Source organism: Pocillopora verrucosa, chromosome 13 (assembly GCF_036669915.1).
Source record: "Pocillopora verrucosa isolate sample1 chromosome 13, ASM3666991v2, whole genome shotgun sequence".
Lineage (NCBI taxonomy): Eukaryota > Metazoa > Cnidaria > Anthozoa > Scleractinia > Pocilloporidae > Pocillopora > Pocillopora verrucosa.
Window position 1 is genome coordinate 4,753,695 of NC_089324.1, and position 26,938 is coordinate 4,780,632.

A 26,938-nucleotide genomic window follows, 5' to 3' on the forward strand; every position below is an offset into this window, starting at 1 on the left:
TAAAAATACATCCAATTGTTACCGCAATAAAACAGATGATTGGCTGAAATCCAGGGCCTGGTTGTTCGTAGGCTGAATAACGCTATCCAGTAGACAGAGAGTTATCTGGAGGATAACGCTTTCCAGTCTTCTAATAACCGAAGACAGGTATTTCTATCTCATCGATATCTTCGAAAATATTAAGTTGGAATGTAAGTGTCGGATATTTTGTTTGTATTGGTAATCACATGATTTCGAGTGCATGGAATAAATAAGCACGAGTAAATTTTTTAAAGACTAACAAAATTGCACGAGCCCGTAGGGCGAGTGCAATTTGTGGTCTTTGAAAAAATTAACAAGTGCTTGTTTATTCCAAATTGCACGAGAAAAATCATGTGATTACGTGTTGATAATATACATGGAAAAATACGAGATGGCTTATCATAATTAAACATAAGCAAAGCGCGCGCGTCAAGTGCAAAAATAATTTTTTCAAACCTTGGGTTCGGTCAAAACAACCGCGTACGATCAAAACAATAATAAATTGTGTAATGATATCTTCACATCTTTAAGGAGCAAAAAAGGTCAAAGTCCGGCTAAACAGTTCAAGGAATTGTTCAGTCTGTGTCCGAATCACTTTCGATGAAATGGAATCGTCGTTTCCGAGGTTTAACCATGTTTGTTTTTAATTTCGGCGTGTGATCGCTCGAGTAAAGTGTTAAGCTGAGTCGGCTCGTAATTTTCGATTTCCTCGGCAATTCCCTTCTCTAAAGACCACTTTTTCCAAACTGACAACCAAAAAGCAGTGCTTTTTACAGTGTTTTCGTTATTTAAGCTGTTTTTCAGCTGCGGTGACGAAAGAAAGCCAACTTAAAACACCGGCCATTGTTTCGCTCGCAAATATTCAAATTTTGTTGCGACATCAAAGGCTCGCATTTGATTGGCTATCTGTGAGTTTCTTTGATTATTGACCAATCAGAAAGTCTGATTTGTTTCTTTCTTTGCACTGAATTAACCCTCTTCTGCACTGAATTAACTCTCTTCTGCACTGAATTACCTGAAAACTGCATTTATCTTAACCAATCAGAACTAAGTAATTTTTCCATGTATGTTATTATACCGAAAATAGCATCGATTCCGTTGAGATCTAGTTTGAAACACTGATAACCTAAAAATTTCGTCAGATCGAATAACTTCCGGACCCTTCAGGTCATTTTTCAGTTACAACCCTCTCCTCTGTGATTTATAAAAAATTAAAAGCACGGTGTTGTGATAATTTCAGATCTGTTGTTTCTTGGCCAAGAACGCAGAACTTAATTCTGACTATCACTTAGGGAACAGGTAAGTTCGGACGACCACTACAAATCGTATAATAAATTTGAATCCTCTTTGTTCAGACTTTGATTTTAATCGCAATTGTACAGCTTGATTATTCGATCGAAGAGTCGAATCAACAATTGGTTCATAGGTGAGCGTGCGTTCATCGAGATATGAAGCACGCCGGAAGTTTGGAGAGCACGTAAGATGCGTAAGAGTTGCTCGAGGCGTAGGCGAGAGCAACTCTAGCTTCTTGAGTGCTCTCCAAACTTCCTAAGTGCTTCATATCTCGATGAACGTACAGCTGACGTATGAACCAATTACTTTATAACATTTTCAACCCGGTGGAAATTTTTGTTTCTTGAGGGATGTGTTTGCTGACGCCATGAGCGTGCACAATAGGAATACGAAGCACGCTCGCGCAATTAAATTTGATTAGACAAATTTACTAGCTATGTTATAAAGACGGTTGATTCATACAGATATCTTACAGCTATTCCTCGAGAGCCTACTAAATCATCTACCGATTGCTCGGAGTTTGCCGTTCCCAAGTGTATGTTCATCAATATTTGCAGTCTCGCAAAAACTAAGAACAAAGTGCGTGCGGCGGTTGGACTTGAGGCTGACTTGCGATCTAAAGATATTGATGTTTGTGTCGTATCGGAAACACACCTCAAACCGGCACAACCGGATGCGATTGTAAATATTGAGAACTATTCCATCTTTCGTAGAGACAGAAATTGGAATGGCAGAGATATGCGCAATAAGGGTGGGATTGCTATATACATCAGGAACAATCTTGCAGTAGAGGATGTTTACCGCTCTAGTCTTTATGAATTAATTTGTATAACTCTGCGACTTCCCAAGGGACATCGATTTGTAATATGTGGAGTTTATCATCCCCCAAAATTTAATTATGCAGAGATCGATCTAATGAATCATCTTGTAAATACCGTGGATAATATACTAGACAAACATCCACAAACAGTTGTGTTGTGCGGTGGCGATGTCAACAAACTGGATATCAAACGCTTCGAAGAAATGTCTGGTTGGAATGCTCTGGTTAATTTCCCCACCAGAGGGAATTCTTGTTTGGACAACTGTTTCACGAACCGCACGGATCTCTTTTCAAAGTGCTATCCCTTTCACATGCTCTCCAAGACGGATCACATGGGAGTTATTTTACCACCCGGTATAAAGCTTCCACCTATCCGCCGTAAAGTATACGTGCGTGACCAAAGGGCTCATAGAAAGCGTGATCTGTATATCGCGTTGGCGAAGGAAAACTGGGATGATATGATACAGGAAACTGATGTCGATGAAGTGGTTGGTAGGCTCGAAAATACCATCCTAGGGCACCTGGATAGCTGCATGCCTCTGAAAACAGTGCGCATGTCTTCAAGAGACCCGGGCTGGATGACTCCGCTCGTTCGATCGATGATACGAGCCAAATCACGCATATCACTCAGTAATCTAGACCGTCTTAAAGTTATGAATAAAAGGATCTCTGAAGTCATTTTCAGAAACAGAAGGGACTTTATCGCCTCTATTGGAACTCGGGATTGGTGGAAAAAAGTGGATAAAACATCTCAGCGCCGCAAGCCGGTGATTTCTCTATCTCTTGGCCACTACGAACTCAACGCGTTAAATGACTACTTTGGTGACCTATGTACTGACCACGCCTACAGAAAGCCAACACCTCTGGAGATTAGTGAAGATCAGGAAGTCCCAGAAATCTCAGAGCGACAAGTCCTGAATTCTCTTATGCGTATAAAGAAAACAGCAACCGGACCAGATGGCATCCCGTATACTATATGGAAAGACCACGCCGAGCTATTCGTTCCAGTGATCACCTGGATTTGGAATCTGTCTCTTAGAACACACGCCTGGCCTGTCTCTTGGAAAAAGTCAGACCTGTACCCCTTGCCGAAGGTTGATATACCTAAGGGAATATCAGACTTCCGCGGAATAAATGTGACACCTGTCATCGCAAGGTGCTTTGAGAAAGCTGTCTTAGGAACACACGCAAGGGAGACCTTCGATGAACATTCTGGGATCTCACAGTTTGCATACATAGAGGGAGGGAGCTGTACCAATGCTCTACTGACTATCCAACATACTGTCAATCAATATCTTGATATCCCAGAGTGCAAAGCGGTACGCCTATTCGCTATGGATTTCAGCAAGGCTTTTGATAGTGTGAAACACGATCTCCTCTCACACAAATTGAAGCAACTCCCCCTAAATCCTTTTATAGTTAACTGGTATCTAAGCTTTTTGGAAGACAGGCAGCAGAGAGTCATTAGAAATGGGTTTATTGGAAAATGGAAAAGTGTCAACAAAGGTACCACCCAAGGAAGTGTCAGCGGGCCGCACTTGTTCAATGTCTTTCTCAGTGATTTAGAGATACACTTGGACAATAAGAGCGTGCTGGTAAAATATGCAGATGATACAACCATTATCTCGCCTGTGATAGGTGATAATGACAATTCTATCGCACTGACTAATCAGTTTTCCCAGTGGTCTAGAAGTAATGGTATGTGTAGCAATCCATCTAAGTGCAAGGAAATCATTTTCCGCAAGAAAGGTTGTACAATAGAGTTTCCGATGGTGTCTGGAATACCACAGACAAAAGAGCTTACTATTTTAGGGGTAACATTTCAGGAAGACAGTAGGTTCATAACACATATTCGGGAAAAACTAATTAAAGTAAACAAGTGCCTGTTCATTTTAAGATCTTTAAGGAAAGAAGGGTACAATCAGGCCGAAATAGACCATCTGTTTCTAAATCTGGTTCTACCAAATATATTATACGGGCTGTCCGTATTTGGCGCTGTAAATTCCGAATTAACAACAATCCAATGTTTCTTAGATCGATGTTATAAGCGCAAGTATACATCCGATCACATTAATGTTTATGAATTGTTAGTTCAACAGGACACGCGTATCTTCAAGAATGTTTTTAATAATACAATACACCCTTTAAGAGCTATAATGCCAAAAAAGAAATTAACCAAGTACAATCTGAGGAAAGAGACAAGTCACCATCCTAAAATAAACACTGATAGGTTCAAAAACACGTTTGTTAATCGCTTAATTTTTAAACATAATCTAGTCTTATAATTTTTATCTTGATTTTCTCTGTAATTTATATATATGCCTTCTTTTAATGTTGTAACATAGGATATGTGATTATTTATCTTATGACTTAATAAAGATTCAATTCAATTAATACAGATGTAGTCTTATGTGACTAAGAAGCCATACTATAGATTAGCTAGCATGATCAAAGCAATCAAAACTTACTTCCGTGGCGGATCGTAATTCGCAGAATTAAAACTGGTTAAACTGCAACACGTTCGCGGTTCAAATCATTTTTTGGAATCAAGTGTCAATCATACTGAAAGGAGATCTTTGGTTTTCAAAATAGTGACGGCGATTTTATCAATAAACGAAACGAAAACAAGAAATCGGTTCCAGTTATCGTTATAATACAGATAACAAGCTATTTCTATCGCATTCCCGAAAATATCTAACTTGGGATTAAGTGTCGGCCGTTTTGTTTCCTCCCCAACAGAGCATCGAATCAGTTGACTTCTGGTAAAGAAACTCCGATAACTCGAAACTTCCGTTAAATCGAGGTTACTTTCATGTCCTTCCGGTAATTTTCTCTTTACCCTCAGTGATTTATAAATAAAGAACAGCTTTGTGCTATTTTCAGATCTGCTGTTTCTGGTCTGAAATGCTTAGGTTGTTTCAGGTTGTCGATACGCTTTATTATTTTTTGCGCGAGAGAAAAACAACAACGAACATCTGCCTGTGTTCCGTGGCCTTTTACGGCTCTTAGCTTCGCAAATAAAAGCCGGAAATTGCCTCAGTTTACTCTCACTACCACGCAAATCTAAGAAAGGAGAAGTTTTCGTGTCAGTGATCAGTTGGATAACGGCGACGTTTTGGCGCCTAATCTAATCCGTAATTGATTGCTATCCAAGGGTCGCTCAGCAGAAATTTACCTCGTACTTTTAGTTTTTTTTTATCCTTGTTAGTGCATCAAAGAAGTTTCGTCAATGTAGCTTACGTGGTTAGCATGTTATTTCGGCCATTGATAAAAGTAATGAAGGCGGAAGGGAAATGTCAAACCAGGTCGGAAAGGCAGGTTTACTGATTTTGGCTCAAAATTTGTTTTTTGGCTTGGTTTGGAGTTCTAATTACGAAATGGATATGTTAAGATTGAAATTTACTTTGCGTGGGAAATGAAAGCTCACAGCCATTTGAGCCCCTTCCCCCCCCCCCCCACATGGAAACGAGGCTGACCAAAAGCAACTCTTCAATGCCTGGGCTTCCTTTGCTTTCTCATTTTTGTATCTCTTTTTACTATAACACAAGCCCACAACTCTTCTTCTGTGTTTCGAACGGTAAATTAAAATTCGCAGAAAAATATAAAAAAAGGGATTGAGACGCGCCATTTGAATTACTTAGTTTAGTTTTAGGTGTTTTATGATCGCTGAAAAATACCGTCAGTTAAGAAACTTCTGGCACTGTTGATTTGTCGAGTGAGATCAATTTGTTAGTTTCTAAAACAACACTGACAGGCTGTCATATACTGTTTGCTGCAGAAAATTTGGGACTGGGCAATTTTAATGCGCTCCCACACTGCCCAGTAAGATATTGTAAGGTTCCTGGACGCAGTCTCTCTAGCTTGACGTTGTCCGGAGCATTTCGGTTCAGAACAGCGATTTCTTTCAAACTTTGCCCATGAATCTTTCTTTTAGTCTAAAAGTTTTCCGAATGAATGTTTTCCACACCAGCTCTCTTCTTTCTACATTGCTTTTGACCAAAAAGGTGCTTTTGTCACTTTCGATGGAAATTGGTACTCTATGCACCATCTTTTCAGAAGTGCCCTACCCTAAAGTGCAGATCCCAGAAGGGTGATTTGCGCAAAAAAAACCTCGAACCCAGAGACTTTTCTGCTCTGCGCATTACGCATGCGTTGTGCTTCAGCACGCGGTGACGTGGATACGCCTGCAATGCAGCTGAGCACCCATACTTAACGAAGCAGAGTGCTCCTAAGATTCATGCAAGTCTTGCGCACGCGCTGTGCTGAAACGTCGATGGACATGAGCAAAGTGGTGTAGTGCGCATGCTAAAATTAACAATCTTGTTCATGCAGTCGTGTGCTGCCAAACTTTCCAAGGTTGATTGCTAATTTTCAATTTTTCTTTCTGTATGGAGCTACACACACGCTTCGAGCTCCGCTATTAAATATACAAAACATTTATACAATTTTAGAGGCTCTATTATTTATGCAAAAAAATTAGCTCTAAACCATTAACTCTGTAAATTTTAAGATTTACCTTACTTTTAAAAAAGGTGAAAAGCCAAAATCAGCTGTCATGCATAGAAATCGAGAACGAATAATCTAGTTACGATTCACATCCAATTGTCATTCAAAACTTACTAACATAAAAGGCTTATATACACATATTTTATTTTGTTTACAACTACACACGGTTAGGCTTCTTAACAAAGTATGACAATTACATAGTCTGGTTTAAAAGCAAACATCAAAGGAATTTATTAGTCTCACAACATGCTCGTTTGCCAGGTTGAGAGAACCTCAATTAATTTTTGTCTTTTTGATTATCCACAAGAAATGAGATCTGTGTTAAATACGTATTTATAGAGGTCTTCAAAAAGAGGTTTGTTGAAGCATCGTTTACCAAAACAACGGCTTAAAAAGGATGAAATAAAAGAAAAGAAGCCATGGATGGCTTAAGAAATCACTGGGAAAGCTCTGATGGGAACTAAAGAGTTCATCAGCCGTTTGGCGCATGAAGTGGCTCGGGATAATGATACTAACCTCAGTCATTATCAGTCTGACAATTAGAGGGCCGTGCACAAAGAATGAAATAAACCAGAACTTTTTAGCTCATTTGATAAATGTAATGGTTTGTGGCCTTCGCGAGAGCCTCGTCCATTAAAGTCGAGATTTATCGGGATATGAAAGGTTCGCATTTAACTTTTTGTGTCATTTTTTAGTTAAAACGTGTTTTTCCCGCTCCTTTTCTCATAACGCACAGGCCAAAAAACTCACATTCCTTGAATTAAAGTTCAATTCCTATCCCAAACAAGTCTAAATTTAAAGTATTTCGCAATATCATTGGGTTGAGTTTTTTTTTGAAAGATTTAAACAAGATTGTTCACCATGACTTGAGCTCAAACTCTATGAAAGTTCAAAGAAATAGTTTCATGTTCTGTTCATCTTGGTTATGTTTAGTTTATCACTTAGCTGTGTTGCTTCTCATGTGCCGTATATTCTTGAAGATCTGCTTTTGGAAGTATCTTGAGATTCTATGAAAAAATATTCACGAATCGCAATTTTTTGCTTTAAATCACATCTTTTTCCCAGCCAATGAGGAGGCTACACTTAAAACAAAACGACCAATCAGATTTCAGAGCTTGTTTAAAGTAATCAATTAAATTGCAGGAGTATGAAAGAGAAAGAGTATCATGTGGCAATTTTGCAACTTTTGTTTCCAAAACTCTTATATTTCCCCTCCCCCCCCCCCCCAAAAAAATGGATGAATTTAATTTCAAACTGGCTTAGTAATGCATCAATAAAATATTTGAACTGACCAAGTCTTGTATTTAGGCGATTTCGAAATGGATATAATAAAGTGGTAATTGAACCTCGTGTCATGCAATTTCGGTCTGAACTCATATTTGGGATTTCAGCCCAAACTGCACTCCACTCAGTTCAATTACCATTATAAATTTGAAAAAAGGGAAATTCGAGTTCACTGGGAGATCGAGTAAACCGAGTTCGTATCAGCTGATAATAAATGCTGCCGGGACTGAAATGGAATCAAATCACAGGCAGCCCAAGCTCCAGCTGTGAGATTATCATTTTGCAAAATAAGAATCATGGCGAAAATATAAGAGTTTGTACGGGAATATTTACGACCGCCCTTAGGAAGAAAAAAAAATATCGTCAAATTCTCAATAGAAACACCTCACCTTACTTTCACAGTGCATCGCTTGATGTCTGACCTCTTAGTTGAAACGAGGCCATCTTAGCGAGTTATCCATTTCTAGATTTACTATTCCTTCTCTTAGGAGCAAATTTTCATAATGACCGGTCTCTAAGGGAAATAAAGTTATTTTTTGTTGACTTGTTATGATTAATTTGTTGTCTGTTTAAGTTTGCAAAAAGGCGGTTGAAAGGCATAGGACATTCCCTTTTTTATCTCGTACCCACAGCTTCCACGGCCAAGCGGTTGTAAGGAACTTACATTTCAGTTTCACGGTAGGATTTAGGTAACGAGATTACTGTTGCTATGGATTCACAAGCGAATTGAAGACATGCACAGACTTTCTTTAGCTCTGTTGGGCGAGATGCTTCCCTCTCATGGTGTCAGCTAAGGAGTGGGAATGAGTATCGCCAGTCTCCGTAGAAGACGTTTGAATTGGATATACAAGCGCTATGAGAGACGAATGAGATTTAAGACCTGAAAGTTTGTAGTAACTGTTGAATCACACGGGATTAACCACCTGCGACGAACCGAGTATTCTCCCCTGGTCGCTTTATCTGTGTTATAAAACTGAGACAAGCTGCGGCGCAGTGAGCCCCTTAGCTCGGGAAAAGAGATTATTTTGTTTGATTGCAAAATCGTTTTGATTCCTCCCTTCCCCACCCGATCCCCCAACCCCAAGTAAGGGCATTATCCCTATTAACACTCCTCCACCCTCTCTGATTTTCACGTCAAAAAAGATGTGTGTTCCATGCCCATTCCTTCCCTTAATCGGTGTAAGCTAAGCTCCAGTCTCCCGACGGTTCATTGGGTTGCCACGATCCACTCCCATCATGCCACACGAACAAAAAGTGCATTTCTCGATGCGTACGCATTTGGCGGCCATATTTGTTCGTTATTGTTTAGTGATGAATTGAAGATCGTCTCGATTTTTGTATATGAAAATAATTCGTGAAGGTTTCCTCTCATGACTTGTCACGAGGTAAGTAACACATCTCACGGTTATTTCACATATAGCTTTCGAAGGTCACGGTTTGGCTGTCTACAGCTAAAAATTCTCCCGTCTCTTTACTTTTCTGGCAATGTTGATGTCGTGTCACAGTGCTCACCTGTTTCGTATACGAATGTTGTATGTAAATTTTCGTTCCTTATTAGATCATCAGTTTTATTTTCAAAAGGTACGAATCCCAGATTCCAGCATTTTCTGATTACAGACAATTTACTATTTTGGCCTTAAATCGTAGGCTGCCAGGAATAAATCTGTTTGAGGTCAACGCGGATACGTTCAGATTACTACGGATCTGATCATGAAAACTTGAATCAATTTTAATTTTACTCATTTGTATGTAAGGAAAGAAAGTGACCAAGCAGAAATATTTGTAACACATCTCGAACAACGGTTGTTCTTGCGTTATGTTTTGATTTGAATCCAGTGAAAATAAGCACCTAAAGAACTTTGTATATAAAGCGATCAGCGAGCGGCTAAGGTTTATAAAGAAACACGTACATCTAAATATTTTATATCTTTTGATTTAAACCACGTTCCGCGTGACTTTGGTCCACGAGCTTGAATCATAAGCTAAATCGACTTTTCTTTGGCTGTTGAGGTATATACATGTAATTTCTTGAAAGAAAGGGTTATTTCTCTCTACCCTTGAAAAGTTTCTTCGTCTTGAGAAAATATAATAATTGAATTTTGAAAGAAAAACGTTTACAGTTATTGTCCAGTTTTATTGGAAAGAGCAACAGAAACCTTTTGTCTAGGAAAGGTTTTGACTTGTTAATTTTCTCCAATGTTAGATTTGTCTGTGGGTTTCATCTCAAGCCTAAACATTTGAAAGAGGGAAAGTAACATTTTCTTGAAGCATATTCAGCAATTACATTTTAATTGGAGTCAAAGGAAACCAATGACAACGTTATGAAAAAAAAAATTTTTTTTTACAAATTATAACCTCTCCTGTATGATATTCACTCAACTGATTTGTTTTAATGCACTGGTTTTGGTGTGATTCCTTTTATTTTTGGATTTTAGCAAAAGGGTTCATTATGATAATACATGTTGGGGAAGAGCCCTGATAAACTGTATGGGAAACATATGAATAAAGGGGGTAAGTTTGTATAGAAACTGTGGTGCTGCATCAGCATGAATGGTATTTGGTATTTTTCTTTTTGGTATTTATTTTTTTCCTCCATTTCAACTGATTAGAGTCTAATGAATAATTACAAGTAAGATAAGAGGATGGAGAAGGGCATAATATAGCAAGCTAATTAGATGCCCTTTACCTTAAATTAAATTTTTCCATACAGTAAAAAGACTTGATACAATAAGATATGAGATACAAATATAAGATACAAATGTAAGAGAGGGAATAGGAATCGCACCATAAACAACAAATATGTAAATAAAACATAGTCAGAGGAAGACATTAATCAGTACTGAGAAAAGTGCTCTTTTAAAAAGTTTTTTAGTGGGCTCCTCCTGTATAGATATAGGAATATCATTCCAATTGTAGCACCTTATAACTGTTGGAAAGAATTTCTTTATATATTTATTCTGAAGGGGTTAGGGTTCAGGTGTTACAGAGATGTATTTCTAGTGGCATACAATCATGGATCTCAGATACAAAAGAAAGTGCAAAATTAGAATATTTTTGTCTACAATATGATTGTAGAATAGTTGACACATACTCAATTTAATTATGTCAGGAAGTCTAATTAGGCCAAGGCCTACTAAATGGGGAGTAACATGGTCAGGAGTTGGTACAGTGTTGATGATTCTTATAGCTTTGTTTTGTAGCTTTACCAACTGAGACAATGGAGCTTCGTAATTATTACCCTATAATATACAGCTGTATGTTAAATGAGGATGTACAAGTGCCTAGTATACACTTACATGAGATTGAACTGTTACTATGTCATTTCAGTTTTGCGATTATGTTTAGACTTTTGCTAATTTTACTGCTAATATAATCAATATGGTCATGCCATGACAGAAAGGAATCAATAACTAATCCTAAGTATTTAACAGTGTGAGACGGTTCAAGGTATTGATTGGCTAATTTAAGGGGGGGAATATATATGAATATGGGGGAATATGTGTTACTTGACACCAAATTAATACAGCAAATTCCATGTTTTTTTTTAAAATTTTATTTGTATAGATTCACAGAAAGGGAGATATATTAGCCTTTGTTAAATTGGGAACTGAGTGAAAGCTTCTCCACCATCATGAACAGTTCTTATCAGAAGGTGTCACAAGACCCTGATGAAAGGTAAGTGCTGTCATCATTGTATCTATTATTATAACTTCAAATTCTCCTCTAAGTGATGAACATTGATATTATACGTAGTACAAACAAATCAACCAAAGTATCTCTATCATAATGCACTTGATTAGTATACTAGGCGTGATTAGTCAGATTAGAACAAAGCCTCTTTAATATATACAACTTTTTTGTGTTTGTCTTCTCTCAGAAAATATCAACAATTATTCTTAACCCTAGAACTGCCATGAGTGACCAAGATAGAAGTTCTCCTCACAATTTTTGTTACAAAGTCCAGCAGACAAGGGATGAGAATAGCAAAAATATCAATTAGGGGATTATTACCAAATTCTCCAAACTAACATCATAAGAATTGTATAACAGACAGCAAAGAGAATTACTTTTGAGATCTTGGAGTGAAAAAGAAGACTTTGCTTCAGAACTCCTACAGTGGCTGAGGAACAAATTTAACGGGATTTGTTTTGTCTTCTCATAAATCAGGCATTTGAAGTTGATTGCAGATTACAGGATTCACTATCCTGCCCTCTTAAAAAAATAAAAATTATAAATTGTTATATTTCATCCGCTGTACATGTGGTTCAATATTTACTTGTTGTAATATAAAGACAATTTTTACTGATCAAGTGTAGGTTTTAACCCTTAAAATCCCAGAAGTGATTAACATGAAACTTCTCCCTATAATATCCATACATTATCTAGCAAACAGGTAGTGAGAATTCTCAAACTCATTAGGTACAAGATATTACCTCAATCGAACACCAAATTCCTGTGACCAATTTACAAGGAAATGTGTAGCAGCTAGAGGGGAGAATTAACAATCAGATCTTGGGAGTTAAAAGGTTAATCTATTAGTCTCTTATTAACCTAGGATACACAAAGCATAGTGGTTGTAATATTAAATGGGGCTTAACATAAAAACTCCAATTGGAATAATAGTGAGGACTGAAATGCATCAATGACCACATGCTATAATACACCAGTAACAACAAACTAAGGTTCTATAATTGGCAACATGTAAACTTTCAACCTCATAGTTTGACGAAGACTAGCAATATATAGTGTAGCAGTTGTAAGCAACACCCAATTGATTAGCCTGGCCCTTACATTATGAGGCAAACAATTTAACGTTCATTTATTTATAAAACCATAATGAAGAACAGTATTTTTTATAATATTTACACTAAGTTATGCAGTTCCAAGGGCTAAGAGTTCAGAATGTTAAATTATTACTTTTACTACTTTAGCGATGATCGTCACAGGTCATACCAGCCGTATCATGATGATGAGGAAGGCTACGAAGGAAATTATGGCTATAACTATGGATACAACCCTTATCGCCCTCCAGCTGGTGGGCTCAAAGGAAAGGTGGAACAGAAATATTGGCACACCAAACAAACCATGATACAAAAACTGGGAAAGGAGCAGGATTGTTATGTTGTGGCTGGGGATGCTGAGGTTGATGCACGGCTGGAGGTAAAGAGAAAGATTCTTGTCATGTCTGCTGGGAGACTCAAGTTAGAAGCAACGTTGTCATAATCTTATAGCATTTGGCCATTCTGTGAAAACAGTTCCACATGGTTTTTTTTATCTTGAGGGTTTTCAATTCATGTCGGAGCTGCAAACTGGTGAAATTTGCCATATATGTCAAGTGAAATTGCTGTCTTACTTTGTCTGTTCTAAGCCATTTTGATTTATTTGATAGAGATCAGCAAAATCTGAATTAAGTTTAAACTCTACTTTAATTAAACTTATACATGATTGTCCATGGATGCTTTTTTTTTCAATATTCAACTGTTAAAGATTGATATGCAGTTTCTTTCACTTGCAAACAGTTAATGGTTATGCTTCATTGTTATAGGCATTTCGGCATATTCAGAAGACATGCATAGACATACTGAAGGCAGTAGAAGTCTATCAAAATAGGATATTTGGTAAGAATGTGGTTGTCATTTACATGTAGAATTAGATGTCCATGTGACTTCCTAAATGTACTATAACATATGTTATACATGTTCTTTGAGCAATTTTCAATTCATTGTTGAAAATAATCCAAGGTGTTATTTTGCTATGTGATTGGTCCAAAAAACTCAAATGAACTGCAATTCACTTAAAATACCCTCTTCCTCCTGCAATATTCTAGAATTATGGAAAAATAAATGTGACATACAAGGGGAAAGGTGTAAAATTAAGGGTGCAGTTATAAAATTAGAGTGTTATTCAAGAATGTATTTCTTACAGGACCTTTTGGTGTGTAGTATTGCTGGGTATTTTTACAAGTTGTGCTGTATAGTGAGTAATAAAAGCACTCTGAAATACTACACACCAAAATGTGTAATACTTTATTTGTTATTCATACTGCTTTATTCTATATGCATTTCTTATAAGTTGGGAAAAGTGAAGCAGATAGAGAAGCAGGTTGTGACAGATCTTGCGCAACACCTATGTTAAATTATGGTACAAAATAACCAACTTTCCAAATAACTGCACAATATTGAGAGACTTTTGTACTCAATATGGTTGTCATTTGCACCTTACTTAGTGCAGTTGGATAATAAATGAAGATAAAAGTCATTTTGCTGAAATATATGCCCTTCCCCATTCAGTGTTTTATAGTCACAGAAAGCAAAATGAGTTTGGAGAGATGGTAAAAGCAAAAGTGTAATAAAATTGGTGTGCTATTCCAAAATACTGTCTTCTCAGTAATGTCTTCTTGATGGTTATGTGTCAACAATTTTGTCACTAATTGTGGATAATGTAAGTGTAAATCACTTCCGAAAATTACAAACCTCCAACTAATTTCTTTTAATGTAAGGTACTGTACAAGAGAAGATAAATGGGGGCTCAGAAAGATGATGTTTACATGACTGTGAGCTTCTTTTTTTTATTTCCACTAACTTCAGCTTTGTCTCAAGATGAAAATGAAATGGGACGCTTTCTGCGAGAGCAGGGTTCCCAGGATAAATCAAAAGCTGGAAAAATGATGATTGCTGTTGGCAAGGCTCAGAGTTACTCTGCACAGCAACGGTATACTACTTTCAATTATTCAGTTTATTAGAAGGGTCCTAAATAAATGATTTTGATCTTGTTACAATTGATTAATTGTACATGACTGTGTGTCTGTGAAAGCTTTTAAGAACTGGGTACCTAAGATTTCTGATACAAGTGCACTCAGGGATTTTTCTCATAGCACAAATTTGATGTACATGCTCTTACAGCATGTATTAACTCCTTCACTCCCAAGATCTCTTTTGCCATTCTCCTTACTGTCTGCCATACAGTTCTTGTGATGTTAGTTTTGAGAAGTTGGTATTGGATCAACTAATAATTGTCCAACTGATATTTTTCATTATTCTCATCACTTGTCTGCTTGTTGTTGTCTTGATATCATATGGAGAAATTCTGTCTTGGTCACTTATGGGAGTTAAAGGGTTAATGAACTTTTTAATTTGGACAGGCTTAGTCTTAGAACCCCGCTTGTGAGGCTTTACCAAGAAGTGGAGACATTCCGTTTCCGTGCAATCTCTGACACTTTCCAGACTGTAAATCGAATGGAACTGGCCAGAACAGACTACAGAGCTGGGCTCTTGTGGATGGCAAACATTTCTAAAGAATTAGATCCTGAAGAATACAAAAGATTAGACAAGTTTAGAGAGGTCAGTGGTTGCATGTTGGAAAACCTTATTACTCATAACAGAGACTGGTAAAGGCCTTCAAATACAAGTAACCTGAATAAATTGTAATTCTTTAATTTGACTTTCCACATAGCATAGCAGTTCAAGGTGAAAATAAACAAATCTGCTTGCCCTTCAGCAATTTTTCATGCAGTAAATGCTAGAATTTTACACCTGTATCATAAGCTGCGGCTTTTCCATTGAACAGTATTATGTGCAATAAATTATATCATACACTTTATTAAGAAGTTAATGCTACTTAATGCTGACAAAATATCAAGTGATTCAAGATGTTATTTTCAATATTGAAGGTTTTTAATACCAATATACCAATATTTCAGCTTAGTCCAAATGAGATTTTCCTCAACTGAGCAGTAGACTGAAATTATATTAATTGTATCAGCTGGAAAGGGTAAACAAAATTTATTTTTTCATGGCAATCATTTTACAATTGAATTTGAAAAAATTAAACTTGGAGCCCTGCAGTTACATGTAATTACTTGTTGATGTGTACAACATAATTTTTTGGGAAACCAACCAGAACCTGCAATTGTCATATAGTCGAGGGAAAAGAAGACTCCAAGCAGTACATGTGGGCTGATTTCCATGTATTGTAGTGAGAAATTAAATTTTGAAACAATTTTTTCTTTCAGGTTCAAGGCCAAGTCAGGAAGGGTAAAAAGAAATTTGAAAAGCTGAAAGTAGATGTTATGCAAAAGATAGACTTGCTGTCTGCGAGTAGATGTAACTTACTTTCAAGCACACTTGCTGCATACCAGCAAGCGTTGCTTAAGTTTTGGGAAAACACTTCTCGCACTATGATACAAGTATCAGAACAGTTTAAGGGGTTACCGGCATATCAGTTTCAAATGCTGAAAAGCCTTAATCCCCTGACTCTGGAAGGTGATGACAAGGAGAAGGGAGAAGAAGGAAAGGAAACCAAACCTGTCAAAGAATCTGAAGATGACAAAAAAGAATCAACTGCCTGTGGAGAAAAGAAAGAAGCTTCAAAAGAAGATGATGATGATCAATTAATTTCTCTGGATCATTCACCACTAGAAGAGAAAAAGACAGCTGAGGATGAGAACAAAAAGGCTGATAATGATGATGACGAAGCACTCTTAGAAACAGATTTATTGGGAGATGATGAAGTGTCCAATGGTAATGTGGATGAAAAATATGAAACGCCTTTCATTGATTTGCTTGGTGATGATGCTTTGATGCCATCAAACCACAAATCAGGTTAGTAGTGCACTGTCACATGGCTACAAGTGCGTGGGCTGTAGATCTCTGGGTTCAAACAGGGGGGGAAGGTTTCACTCCAACCACACTTTTGAACTTAGCAGGCCATGCAATGAAATACAGCCTGCCAAATTGACCAATTATAGTGCACATACTTACCAAGGGATGTGTGTGTAGTTATTTATTTTCTTGTTGTGCTACTGATATTTGTCTTTTTAAAATTTAATGATGAGAGTCCCAACTATGAACTGATTCAATTGTAACAAGTCTCAAACACCTCTTCTTTGTACTTTTTGTTTGTTAGGGACCAGTGATCTTCTGTCATCATTTGAGGATCATCCAAGTAGTAATGGACTTACAAGTCATCGCTCGATTATGCCACCCAGCTATGAAGAGGCAAAGCAAATTCCTGTGCCTGGTATGGGATTGATAAGTTATTATCCTGTAACTCTCCAAGAGTGACTAGCACCTTTATGTTATTTGTAATTACAATATCACACCTAAATTAAACATAAAGCTCGCAAGAATAAACAAAATGATCCCCAACCAAGAGGCTCTTGATTGTTTAAAAAGATGTTCCTTATGGCTGAACCATATTTTCAAAATAATTACTTCTATGTAGAGAGTATCTGTTCTTAACCCTTTCACTCCCACAAGTGACCAAGGCAGAATTTCTCCTTACAATATCAATACAATATCAAGCAGGTAGGTGATGAGAATAGAGAAGAATATTAATTATGGGATTGTTAGTTGATTCAATACCAAATTCTCTGAACTAACATCATAAGAATTGTATGGCAGATGGTAAGGAGAATTACTAATTAGATCTTGGGAGTGAAATGTTTAATATGAGTATAGTGAGATTTTTCTCTTTCTTTGTGTCCAGGAAGTGAAAATGCATCATCAATGACGGCTGATGATCTGCTGTTTGGTTCCCCTACCAAGGAAGACAGAGCACCTGGAAACAAGTCAGATATTGATATCTTAAGTGAAATTCTTGGCTCCAATGGTTCCTCCATGCAGGGTGTCGAGAGTGAGAATAGCTTCAGCAAAACGTGGAAGGATATGTTCGGGGATGAGCCAGTTGAGACTGCTCAGCCGTCTTTGCAGGAACCCAATCAATCATGGTCCCAAGGGGGTTCCAACTTTATGATGCCCTCTGACCTCCTTAACAGCATGGCTAGGTTTGATCCATTTGGTGAGGTACCAACAGGCGCCCCTCCTCAGCATGCAGCAAGTGCAGCTTCAAAGATGTCAGCTCCGATGCAGGGAGGCAAGCGTCAAGAGGGTCATCAAGGTTCACAGGCAAAACAGGCTTCATTACTCGCAGGAAAAGCAAGTGACAAAGGGAAAGGAAAGGGGAAAAAAGGTTCTGACATGTCTGCTTGGTTCAGTTTGTTCTCTGACTTGGATCCCCTAGCCAATCCTGATGCAATTGATAAACAAAACAAAAAGAGTGAAGAAGACAGACAATGTTAAGTACATGTAATTGAAATCACAGAATTTATTTATGGTGGATTGTATAATGGCTGACACAAAGCCAGCTTGGAACTTCAAAACCAAGGTCATGGAAGGTTGAAATCAGATTGAAATCAATTGGGGTGGGGTTAATTTTTTGGTTACATGTACTGCCATGAATAATAATGATAAAAAAAAAAACAGCAACAACAACAAGAAAGATCATTTCATCTCAACAGATGGTTTTAAAATGAATATGTGCAAATATTTTGCAAGCAGAAACAAAATAGCTGTGTATATCTCTTAAAACCCTGAAATAACAGATTCTTGATTCTTCTTTTAGGACTAAATAAAATGTTTTGCTAATTTGGCTTGTAATTTTGAATTAAAATTGGCCAAATATTTTCAAAGTTTTGCTCATTTTCTTCACAAAGTCATTGTCTGCTAAAGAAATGGTCAAAGGTTCTTTCAAAATTATAGACCACTGCTAGAGTTGTTTTTGATTTTGATAGCTGGTGAATAAATACTAGCATGCTGGGATTTTCCATAAGGGACAGTAGGAGAAGAAAAAAGGCAAATTTAAGCCTCTTTTAAGTTATTGTTTAATCGTTATAATATTGTATATTTAAGTTTTCTAAGTGTTTGTTGGGTGTATATATTACAGTCACAATTACATTCTTTGTGTATGAAGACATACACTGTAAGGGAGCAAATGATGGGCTTCAGTACTTTTTTCTTTCTTTCTTTCTGAATAACATGAGCAAGTTGTAAACATTGTGTAGACCTCACCTTCATGTCAACTGCCTGATTTATCAGTGTAGATGCGTGTCTTAGGGATGTCAGTATGATAATACTGCTTGTTGTTTGAAATCTTTACACCATAAAACATGTTGGAGAGTAGGGCTATGAAATTACAATAGGAGCAAAGTTATGGAAGGTTAAGACTAGGTTACATGCCTTGTGACATTATTGAAAATAAAGTCATGTTTTACTCGAGTATGCACTGTAAGTTATTGTTTTCAAGCCATCTGGCGAGCAAGCAATAATTTCACCCTTTAACTCCCAGAAGTGATTAAAATGTAATTTCTCCCTATAATATCTATACATTATCCAACAAACAGGTAATGAGAATACTCAGACTTATCAGGTCTATCTGATCAAACACCAAGTTCTCATAACTAATTTACAAGGAAATGTGTAGCAGCTAGAGGGGGGAATTAACAACTAGATCTTAGGAGTTAAAGTGTCAAGGGAGAGTCAAGAATACGAGAACGTAAACTTAAAATTGTGATTGGGAAAATGTCAAAAGATTTAGGAGCACACAAACTTTTAAGAAAGTTTGTGACATGTCAAATTATACTGAAAGTCCGAGTTGATTACTACATTACTTTGCACATCGAGAGAATGGCGACTGCAGTGTTACAGGGAGGTACTTCATCAATTATTTTCAGTTTTATTAGCATGGTGAAGATTTAGAATCATGAAATTAATTACTGTTGACTTTATCAATAAGTACGTTCAGTGTGGAACTTAAAAATACCCCATACTAGATTGCAAAATTAATAAGTTGATGGTGACCTGAAAGTCAATTTACAGAAATGATTATAACCAAAAAAAATTATTTTCTCATGATTTTCTGATAGTTGTAAAAAGAGTATTTTCTTTTTGTTATATCATGTTTAACTACTTCTTGGTTTATTGAAGTGAAAAGCATTTTGTCAAAAGAAAGTTCAGTCAAACTAAATACTAAAGCAGATGGGTCTGGATTCTTTATTAACTAAAATTTGAGATAACAATGGAGTTTAGAGTGCAATCAGTATTTCTGTGAAATAAAAATCACACAATATACGATTCTCATATATTCATATTTATTTAATATTCCTAAGTTGTAAAAAGTAGTGGTGTCAAATTAAACAAAAGAAAACAATGTAATTAACACAAAATTGTGTAATTTAGCATTACTATTTCACACATTGTTTGCGCTCTACTTTTCACTGTCTTACCCACCTTCGAAAATGGATCATATATAAAATGTACATGAAACTACTGACTCCCCCTAAAAACTTCTTTCTAAAAAGTTAAATAGCCCCCCCTCCCCCCTCCCCCCTCCCCCCTCTGGCCAATCGAAAATAGCCTTGACTCCCCCTTTTTTCCCTTCCCACTCAGCATTAATTACGACTGTTCCCTTAAAAAACATGTACAGTAAAATTCGTATTTCAAGCCTTGTCGTAAAAGTAATGCATTGTTTTTATTAAATGCAAAATATCTTAAATATCAAGCAAGCTTAAGGACTATCCTCTTTCCTTTTCAAGGTCGTGACTTTTCGATTATCATAAATGCATTCCATATCACACCCATATAATCCTCAGGAGAAAGCAAAAATTGTTCTTCAAGACGATAGAAAAATTCGTCCAGAATCGAATTTTTCTCCTCTGCAGAATGATGGTCACTGAGTGCTGTAGGAAAGAAAAAAACGAAGTGACATTTATTGCCATTCACAAGTACCTATATACGTATGCATTCGTTCCCAGGACTCACCATTTCCCAATTTTCAAGCTAAAAGCCTTGAGAACGAGGTTGGCACAAAGTAGTAAATATGTGCTCATCAGCGAGTACTTTTTAATTTTATTTTAGAGGAACTTTGTTGAGCAATTGTTAGATATTTTGCGCATGGTTTGGTACAATGTTTTAGTACTTTTCTTTAAATAGGAAAGGTTTAACTAAACTGACTCAAGTTGGAAGTTGATATCTGACGGGGATAAGAATGTACAAATCTAAAACAGCGAATAGCGTTAAAGGTGCACTCTGATTGGCTACTCCAACTCCGAATATCCTCTGCTATTCACCTCTGAGCAATGCAGGCGGAATTTGCGCCCTAAAACATTGTAATTGTTGCAGGAATAAACGAGTCAAAATCACCTCTTCGTGCTATATTATCTCACTGTTTTAGTATACACTCAATTGTAGAAACGTTGACACTTAAAAAGCGTTTACAATGAACGTTAAGAACCTTCGGCTCTTTGGATACACATATGTATGATAAACACAATTAGCGCGTGGTGAATGATGAAAGTTATCCACGCTTTCCTGGAAGAAAAGGATGATTATATAGGTTTTTCATTGTTTTTCTAAAGTGAATCACTGATTATGTGGCTGCTCGAATATTCCCATAAAAGCCATTGGGTCTCGTCTTCATGGATCATGCTTTTTAGGTGTTAAGGTTTTTGAAATTGGGTGTATATTGAAACAACTTTTCACCTTGGTGTCGGTAGCTCGCGGTGGATATTTAAAGCGCCGCTTCGCAACGAGGGTAATATCCGCTACTAGTCTCGTGCCCGGACTTTTCACGGCTATGCGGTGGTAAGTTCCTACATTTCGGTTACATGGAAGGATCTAGGTCCAAGCAATCTCCACTTCGGTGAATAGTCGTTGAATGTTGAGTATTTATAATAGTTTACTCACCCGACTGAAAGAAGGAATTGCTCCAAGCCCTGGTTTGTTCAGTCATCAGTCTCGCACATGCTTTAGCGTTTCCAGTAATTTTCCACATGGCTTTCTCTGGTAAAGGAAACTCTTTCAATTCCATGGAGACAAGATTAAGACCAGCGTTTCTAACCGGCGATGCATCTGATAGGAACGGCTTCACCAGTTCTTCACGAGTTCGGAAATATTCAGGGATGGTCATTTCTTCCATATCTTTCTGTGGTGTAAAGAAAAATGGCACTTCAGAAGAATACATATGACCTTATTTCGAGAATACCCCCAGCCCTTTCACTTTTGGGAACTCATTAGCTGTTTTCCTAGCCTTTGTTTTACAAATCTTATGATGTTAGCTCGCAGAACTTGGCATTGGATCAACTAACAATTCCCTTATTGATAGTTTTCTGTATTCTCAACACTTGTCTGCTTGATTTTGTATTGATACTATAAAGAGAAATTCTGTCTTGGTCACTCATGGGAGTTAAAGGGTTAACGAACCTTTTATAGCGCAGGTTCAAAGTCATTGTCGTTTACAAAAGAACCCTTGTGATCGTTTTAAATCAGCGGAGCTCAGTTTGAAACGATAGGATGTGGGTAATTTTATAAATCATTCATGAATCAAACTTCAATTCAGTCTAAGGGGGATAATTTCATGAAGAAACTGTGGTGCTGCGTCGGTAGGGTGTCCAACAAGATAATTTGGTTTATCAACTGATTTAATAAAATAAAAAGGCCACTGTAAACTATTTCTAAAGCTAACGTTTCGAGAATTAGCCCTTCGTTGATCGCTTTGACGAAGGATTAACGCCCAAAACGTCAGCTTTAAAAACTCTCTACGGAGGCCAATTTACAGCATCAACTCAGTTGATAAAACCTCATCATTTAATTAAGTTTGTGTATTTAAAAAATATCAGAGGTGCTCGAGGAAAATTGTTGAAAAGTCTGGCTCACATTAATTAAAGATAAAACTTAATGAAAAGTTCACTTAACCTTTGAAATGATCTTGTCTTTTTCCATGCTCTCCCAAACGTTGTACAATAACTTGTAGATAACAAGAGCTGGGACGCTACCTTCGGTTTCCTTCCCATGTGTACAGGCTATAATCAGTGCCAGCCTACCACCTTAAACCAAAGATAGAACATAATTAGCAATGAACGTAAATTTATTAAGTGGCAAGTGCGAAGTGAGATCCGACTTGTGAAACTAAATTTAACTTCTCTGTGACTGATTTTGACTCGATAAACATGGATGTTTTTTTTAGAGTCGGTGTAAACATGTTTCTCACCTTTGGCAAGTTCTTTTGCTCTCATCAACAAGAACTGTTCCCAGTCCTTCTCAGCCTGTTTGGCAAACATATTTCTCTCTTGTGGGACTTCGGAGAAGCAATGCAGTATCGCCCTAGTCAAATTACAGGGTTTTTTCCTCAGCCACTGAATGGCCAGACAGGAAAAGCCCAAGTTTACGGAATCGCTGGGGAAACATTGCTCGTAAAAACCGGTTCCTGTTGCAGATACGAAGACATTTGGAAAATCACTAAGATAGCTGGATGAAAGTGGCAGCAAACCTGGAACGAAAGTGTACAGACGCAGTTTTAACTGAGGATAAAAATGGCTAGGGGTTGCTTTATTGCAGCATTCAAATACAAGAATGAACTCGAAGCAAGTGTCCATGACTCTGATAAGTTTTGGTAAGAGTACTTGACAGTAAAGGCTGTTACGAATTGCATGTATTAAAAAATCAAGGTATAACCCATCCTTCCCTTTTTTTTTCCTTTTCTTTTTTTTACGCTTTGTGCTTAGCAACCTCCCGCGTGCACCATAACTTGACTTTGATTCGTTTGATTATAAACAATCGCTTGGTCATGTTATATCTGTATCCCACTTTCCCTCACGCACAACACCCCGAGCTCAGTAGGAAAAGGAGAGGCCCTGAGAACGAGGTTTTTGATCGAATTAATAAGATTTGAAACCTTAATGGATTGAGCTGAAATTTGGTCTGAAGGCTCTCAAGATATCAATATCAATTTGTTCTTACCACATCTTGACGTCATCTGTGATCTATTACTGAACAGACGCACGGCAACTTAGAATCTATTTGTTAAATAGTTGATGGTGGTTGCGCTTCAAATAGCGCGGTAACAATTTTTTTTAGCGAAGAACACCTGGGAAGGTCTACCGCGTCCTTAAAACATCGTCAACATACACAATGAATAGCAATTCGTTATTTTCACTATCATATGTTTTTTTTTCACCTTGCACATAGTAAAAGATTGAGTTGTAGTCATTTTCTGGTCTGTCTTCATAATTTATGTGAATTTCAAGCTCATTCCCATGCAAGTTTCTCAATTCCTCCACGCATGCGTACATGAGTGGCATGGAGGTCCCTCCGTCAGCACAGCCATAGTCAGCGATGGTGAATGGCTTCCCAGAATATACAGCAATGGACTTGAAAGACTCGATCACTGTAGGAGAAATATGTTTCATGCTTTCCTCGGAAATTGAAAATTTTGAGGTGAAGTAGCCCGCTCCTGAAGGAACCCACTCAGTATGAGGGCGGGAAAGCTGCAATAATGAAAATTATTATTTTAGATACAATACAATTCAATTCGTTGTTCAGACACGTATCGTCTAGGAGCTGTAATTTGTTCAAAATACGAAAGTTTGTAAACAACATAATTAATCGAACAAATTACAAACATCATACAAAACGAAATATTTAGAAATTATTAAAAATGATGAAAAATGAAGTGGAATAATCATTATAAAAAAAAGCTTTCTTTGATCTCGCCAATTAAGAAACGGTTGGCGTGCAGCGTGCAATCGTCAAGTTATGGTGCACGCGGGAGGTTGCTAAGCACAAAGCGTAATAGCGTAAAGTCGGGCGAACACAGCGGTCAAACACTGCGCATACACGAGTTCGAAAACAATAAGAGGGACTGGCGTAAAGTAAGGAAATGCGTAAGACAAATGAAAGAAAGATTTTTGAGAAAGATTAAATCTTGGCTTTATTTTGTTGTGAGTTATCCCAACTGCGGACGCTTGGTTTCGGTGATAAAGGAAAATGACAGAACTTTTATTCTACCCTTGCTGCAGAGTCTGCTGTCTGCTGTAAACATAGACCCGTTATAGTCAGAAATATCTTGTGTGGCTGTGGTTCTTCCCTTTTTCACACATTTTTCTCGGTGTTTACCGGCAACTACATCATGAACACAACAAAGAATAACTACAGCCAAAACGGCCAAGTTTACGGACGACTTCATCACGCCGCCGTGTAAGGTGTAAAAAAATCCAAAAGTTTAAACTTATACATGGTGGGTCAAGTCCAGAACAACAATATGTATAAGTCTCGACCTTAGAAACTTCGAACTTTCCTTAGAAACTGCGAAAAAATACGCCTTAATTTGAATCTCCATATTTTCAAAAGCAAATTATCCATCATGGTGCGCATTTGCAGTCATTTGACCGTTGTGTTAGTTGCACGAGGCAATAACCGAGTGCAATTCTAACTTCTTGATTGCTTATCAAACCACCCCAGCACATATCTAACTCAGCCACCTGAGAGTCTGCGCTGTATCTATTTTATTATTCTGCATTGTACATCTCGTAGGACCGAACACAAAGCCGCGCGTCTCCGGCTTTGTTGCCTTACTCTCGCCTTCATGTTTCGCCTTCATGCGGCGATTTTTCTTTAAATGTTATTTTTTAAAAAGAGTGCGCGACGCCACATGAGTCATTTGACAAATTTTCATCTGTCATCAAAATTATGGCAAAATGAGCCAAGTTTCTGTTAAACAAGGCCTAGACGCATATAACGTTTTCTGGTAAACAAGGCCCAGATGCAAATAATGTTTTTCAAGGTGAAACTTGAACACGGCCTAAACATTGTAAGAAGTGGAAAAGAAGATGTCTTACCTTTCGTTCTCTGCATCCAGACATTTTACTGACTTTGTTTAGTTGAGGTACCGTCAGAAAGTAATTGACTCACTAGGAATGTAATAAGTGGCTGGAAACCAAGAGCATTTGAAAGAATATTAATACTTTCCTTAAAATACTGACAAAGTCGATTCAGTTTAATTGTCGTTTTTAACGTTGGTAACTCTGCCAGTTTTAAATGCTTTCTATAATTACCTGCCTCGTTGTTGTTTTTTTTCAGTGCAAGCCAAAGTCGTATGTCCCGAAGTGGTAGCGCTGAATATGACAAGTTTGAAAGAGGCAACCTTTTTATAAAATACCTCTCAAGTGCCCGAATGACGCAAGGAGAGTGTCATTATGAAGATCTATTGGACGTGATTCCAAGATTTCAAAGATTTGTGAAGCCAGCACGGAAATCAATTTACGTCATTGCAGGACGACAGGAAAGGGGGCCCTTGAAAGGGAATTAGCGACTTGTTTTGCTGTTTTTCCTTACATTCAGGGCGTTACGGAACCCATCAAGATAATTTTGAATAGCCACAACGTTAAAGTTACTCAAAACCTTCTCAGGGTTTGGGGCATATTTTCGCCAAACCTAAGGATCCTGTCACGAAAGAACAACGAACCGACGCCATTTATTCTATTTCTTGCAATGACTGTGACAACGAATACATCGGACAGACTAAACGTGAGTTTGGTACACGTTTCAAAGAGCATCAAAAAGCGGTTTTCTTTTACAAAAAGGAAAATTCAGCTTTACCGGAGCACACATGCCTAACTAACTATACAGCTGGGTGGGATGATTCTAAAATTATCACCACTAATCGGCGTTACCGTTAGTGCCTTTGTTTGGAGGCTTGGCATATTAACTCCGCCCACGCTCCTTTAAATCGTTAAAATGGCGGCTTGCTTCCTGACTCCTATTTATACCTCGTCAGAAAAAGGGCAACTAATTAGTGATCAAATAAAAGGACCTCTTGCAGCGTTTAGATCACCCCTGATGAAGGCACTAGGCTCCTTTAAATCGTTAAAATGGCGGCTTGCTTCCTGACTCCTATTTATAGCTCGTCAGAAAAAGGGCAGCTAATTAGTGATCAAATAAAAGGACCTCTTGCAGCGTTTAGATCACCCCTGATGTGAAGGCACTAGACAGGATCGTCGAAACGTTGGGTCTATGAATTGAAACTTCTTCGGTTACATTCATTAAATCTGTAAACCAGAGTAGCATCAAACCAATTCTGATTGTCCACCTGGTTGCCGTGTGAACTTTAATATACCCTAGCTTGCCTTAACCTTTTTTTTATCGCAATTATTTAGTTTTTTCATCGAAGTTTGTATTTCCGTTTTATTTTCATTAAATTTTTTTACCATAATATTTTGATTGTTATCGAGTTAATATATTCATAACAATTTCCTGATTTTATCATTCTTAATAATTTCATTGAACTGCTAAACTGTGCAGCTAATGATGAGACCATATATGATTTCGAACCACGAATAATCCCAAAATTAAACATAAATGATCTCGAACCGCAATTGATCTCCGCTTGTAGGATTGCAAATAA

At 37.4% G+C, this 26,938-nt stretch overlaps 2 protein-coding genes across 4 annotated transcripts; one reads left to right on the forward strand and one right to left on the reverse strand.

Moving 5' to 3' along the window:
* The first annotated feature begins 9,195 nt into the window (after positions 1-9,195).
* On the forward strand, positions 9,196-18,978 carry LOC131776674 (islet cell autoantigen 1-like). 2 transcript variants are annotated; one of them, XM_066160315.1, is made up of 10 exons: positions 9,225-9,309; positions 10,360-10,435; positions 11,489-11,599; positions 12,856-13,084; positions 13,470-13,542; positions 14,512-14,635; positions 15,066-15,264; positions 15,936-16,524; positions 16,829-16,942; positions 17,411-18,978. In XM_066160315.1, exons 3-10 carry the CDS (start codon positions 11,556-11,558, stop codon positions 18,001-18,003), a joined length of 1,965 nt encoding a protein of 654 aa, XP_066016412.1. In that variant the 5' UTR covers positions 9,225-9,309; positions 10,360-10,435; positions 11,489-11,555; the 3' UTR covers positions 18,004-18,978. The 2 variants fall into 2 exon arrangements, with proteins under 2 accessions (XP_058948895.2, XP_066016412.1); XM_059092912.2 differs by lacking the exon at positions 10,360-10,435 and having other exon boundaries at positions 9,196-9,309.
* A 1,233-nt stretch (positions 18,979-20,211) lies between these two features.
* Positions 20,212-25,711, reverse strand: LOC131776930 (uncharacterized). Of its 2 annotated transcripts, none has more exons than XM_059093129.2 (7): positions 25,590-25,711; positions 25,374-25,464; positions 23,714-24,023; positions 22,748-23,026; positions 22,453-22,583; positions 21,445-21,682; positions 20,212-20,438 (listed from the first exon to the last, which is right to left on the reverse strand). In XM_059093129.2, exons 2-7 carry the CDS (start codon positions 25,395-25,397, stop codon positions 20,290-20,292), a joined length of 1,131 nt encoding a protein of 376 aa, XP_058949112.2. In that variant the 5' UTR covers positions 25,398-25,464; positions 25,590-25,711; the 3' UTR covers positions 20,212-20,289. The 2 variants fall into 2 exon arrangements, with proteins under 2 accessions (XP_058949112.2, XP_066016496.1); XM_066160399.1 differs by having other exon boundaries at positions 25,594-25,643.
* Positions 25,712-26,938: the final 1,227 nt, after the last annotated feature.

Coding starts and splice junctions, on each gene's coding strand:
- LOC131776674 (XM_059092912.2), top strand. CDS start 11,556: ATGAACAGTTCTTATCAGAAGGTGTCACAAGACCCTGATGAAAG. Junction 13,543..14,511: donor CTATCAAAATAGGATATTTG/GTAAGAATGTGG, acceptor CACTAACTTCAG/CTTTGTCTCAAGATGAAAAT. Junction 14,636..15,065: donor AGTTACTCTGCACAGCAACG/GTATACTACTTT, acceptor TAATTTGGACAG/GCTTAGTCTTAGAACCCCGC.
- LOC131776930 (XM_059093129.2), bottom strand. CDS start 25,397: ATGTCTGGATGCAGAGAACGAAAG. Junction 21,683..22,452: donor AAGACAAGATCATTTCAAAG/GTTAAGTGAACT, acceptor TTTACACCACAG/AAAGATATGGAAGAAATGAC. Junction 20,439..21,444: donor CAATTCCTTCTTTCAGTCGG/GTGAGTAAACTA, acceptor TCTTTCCTACAG/CACTCAGTGACCATCATTCT.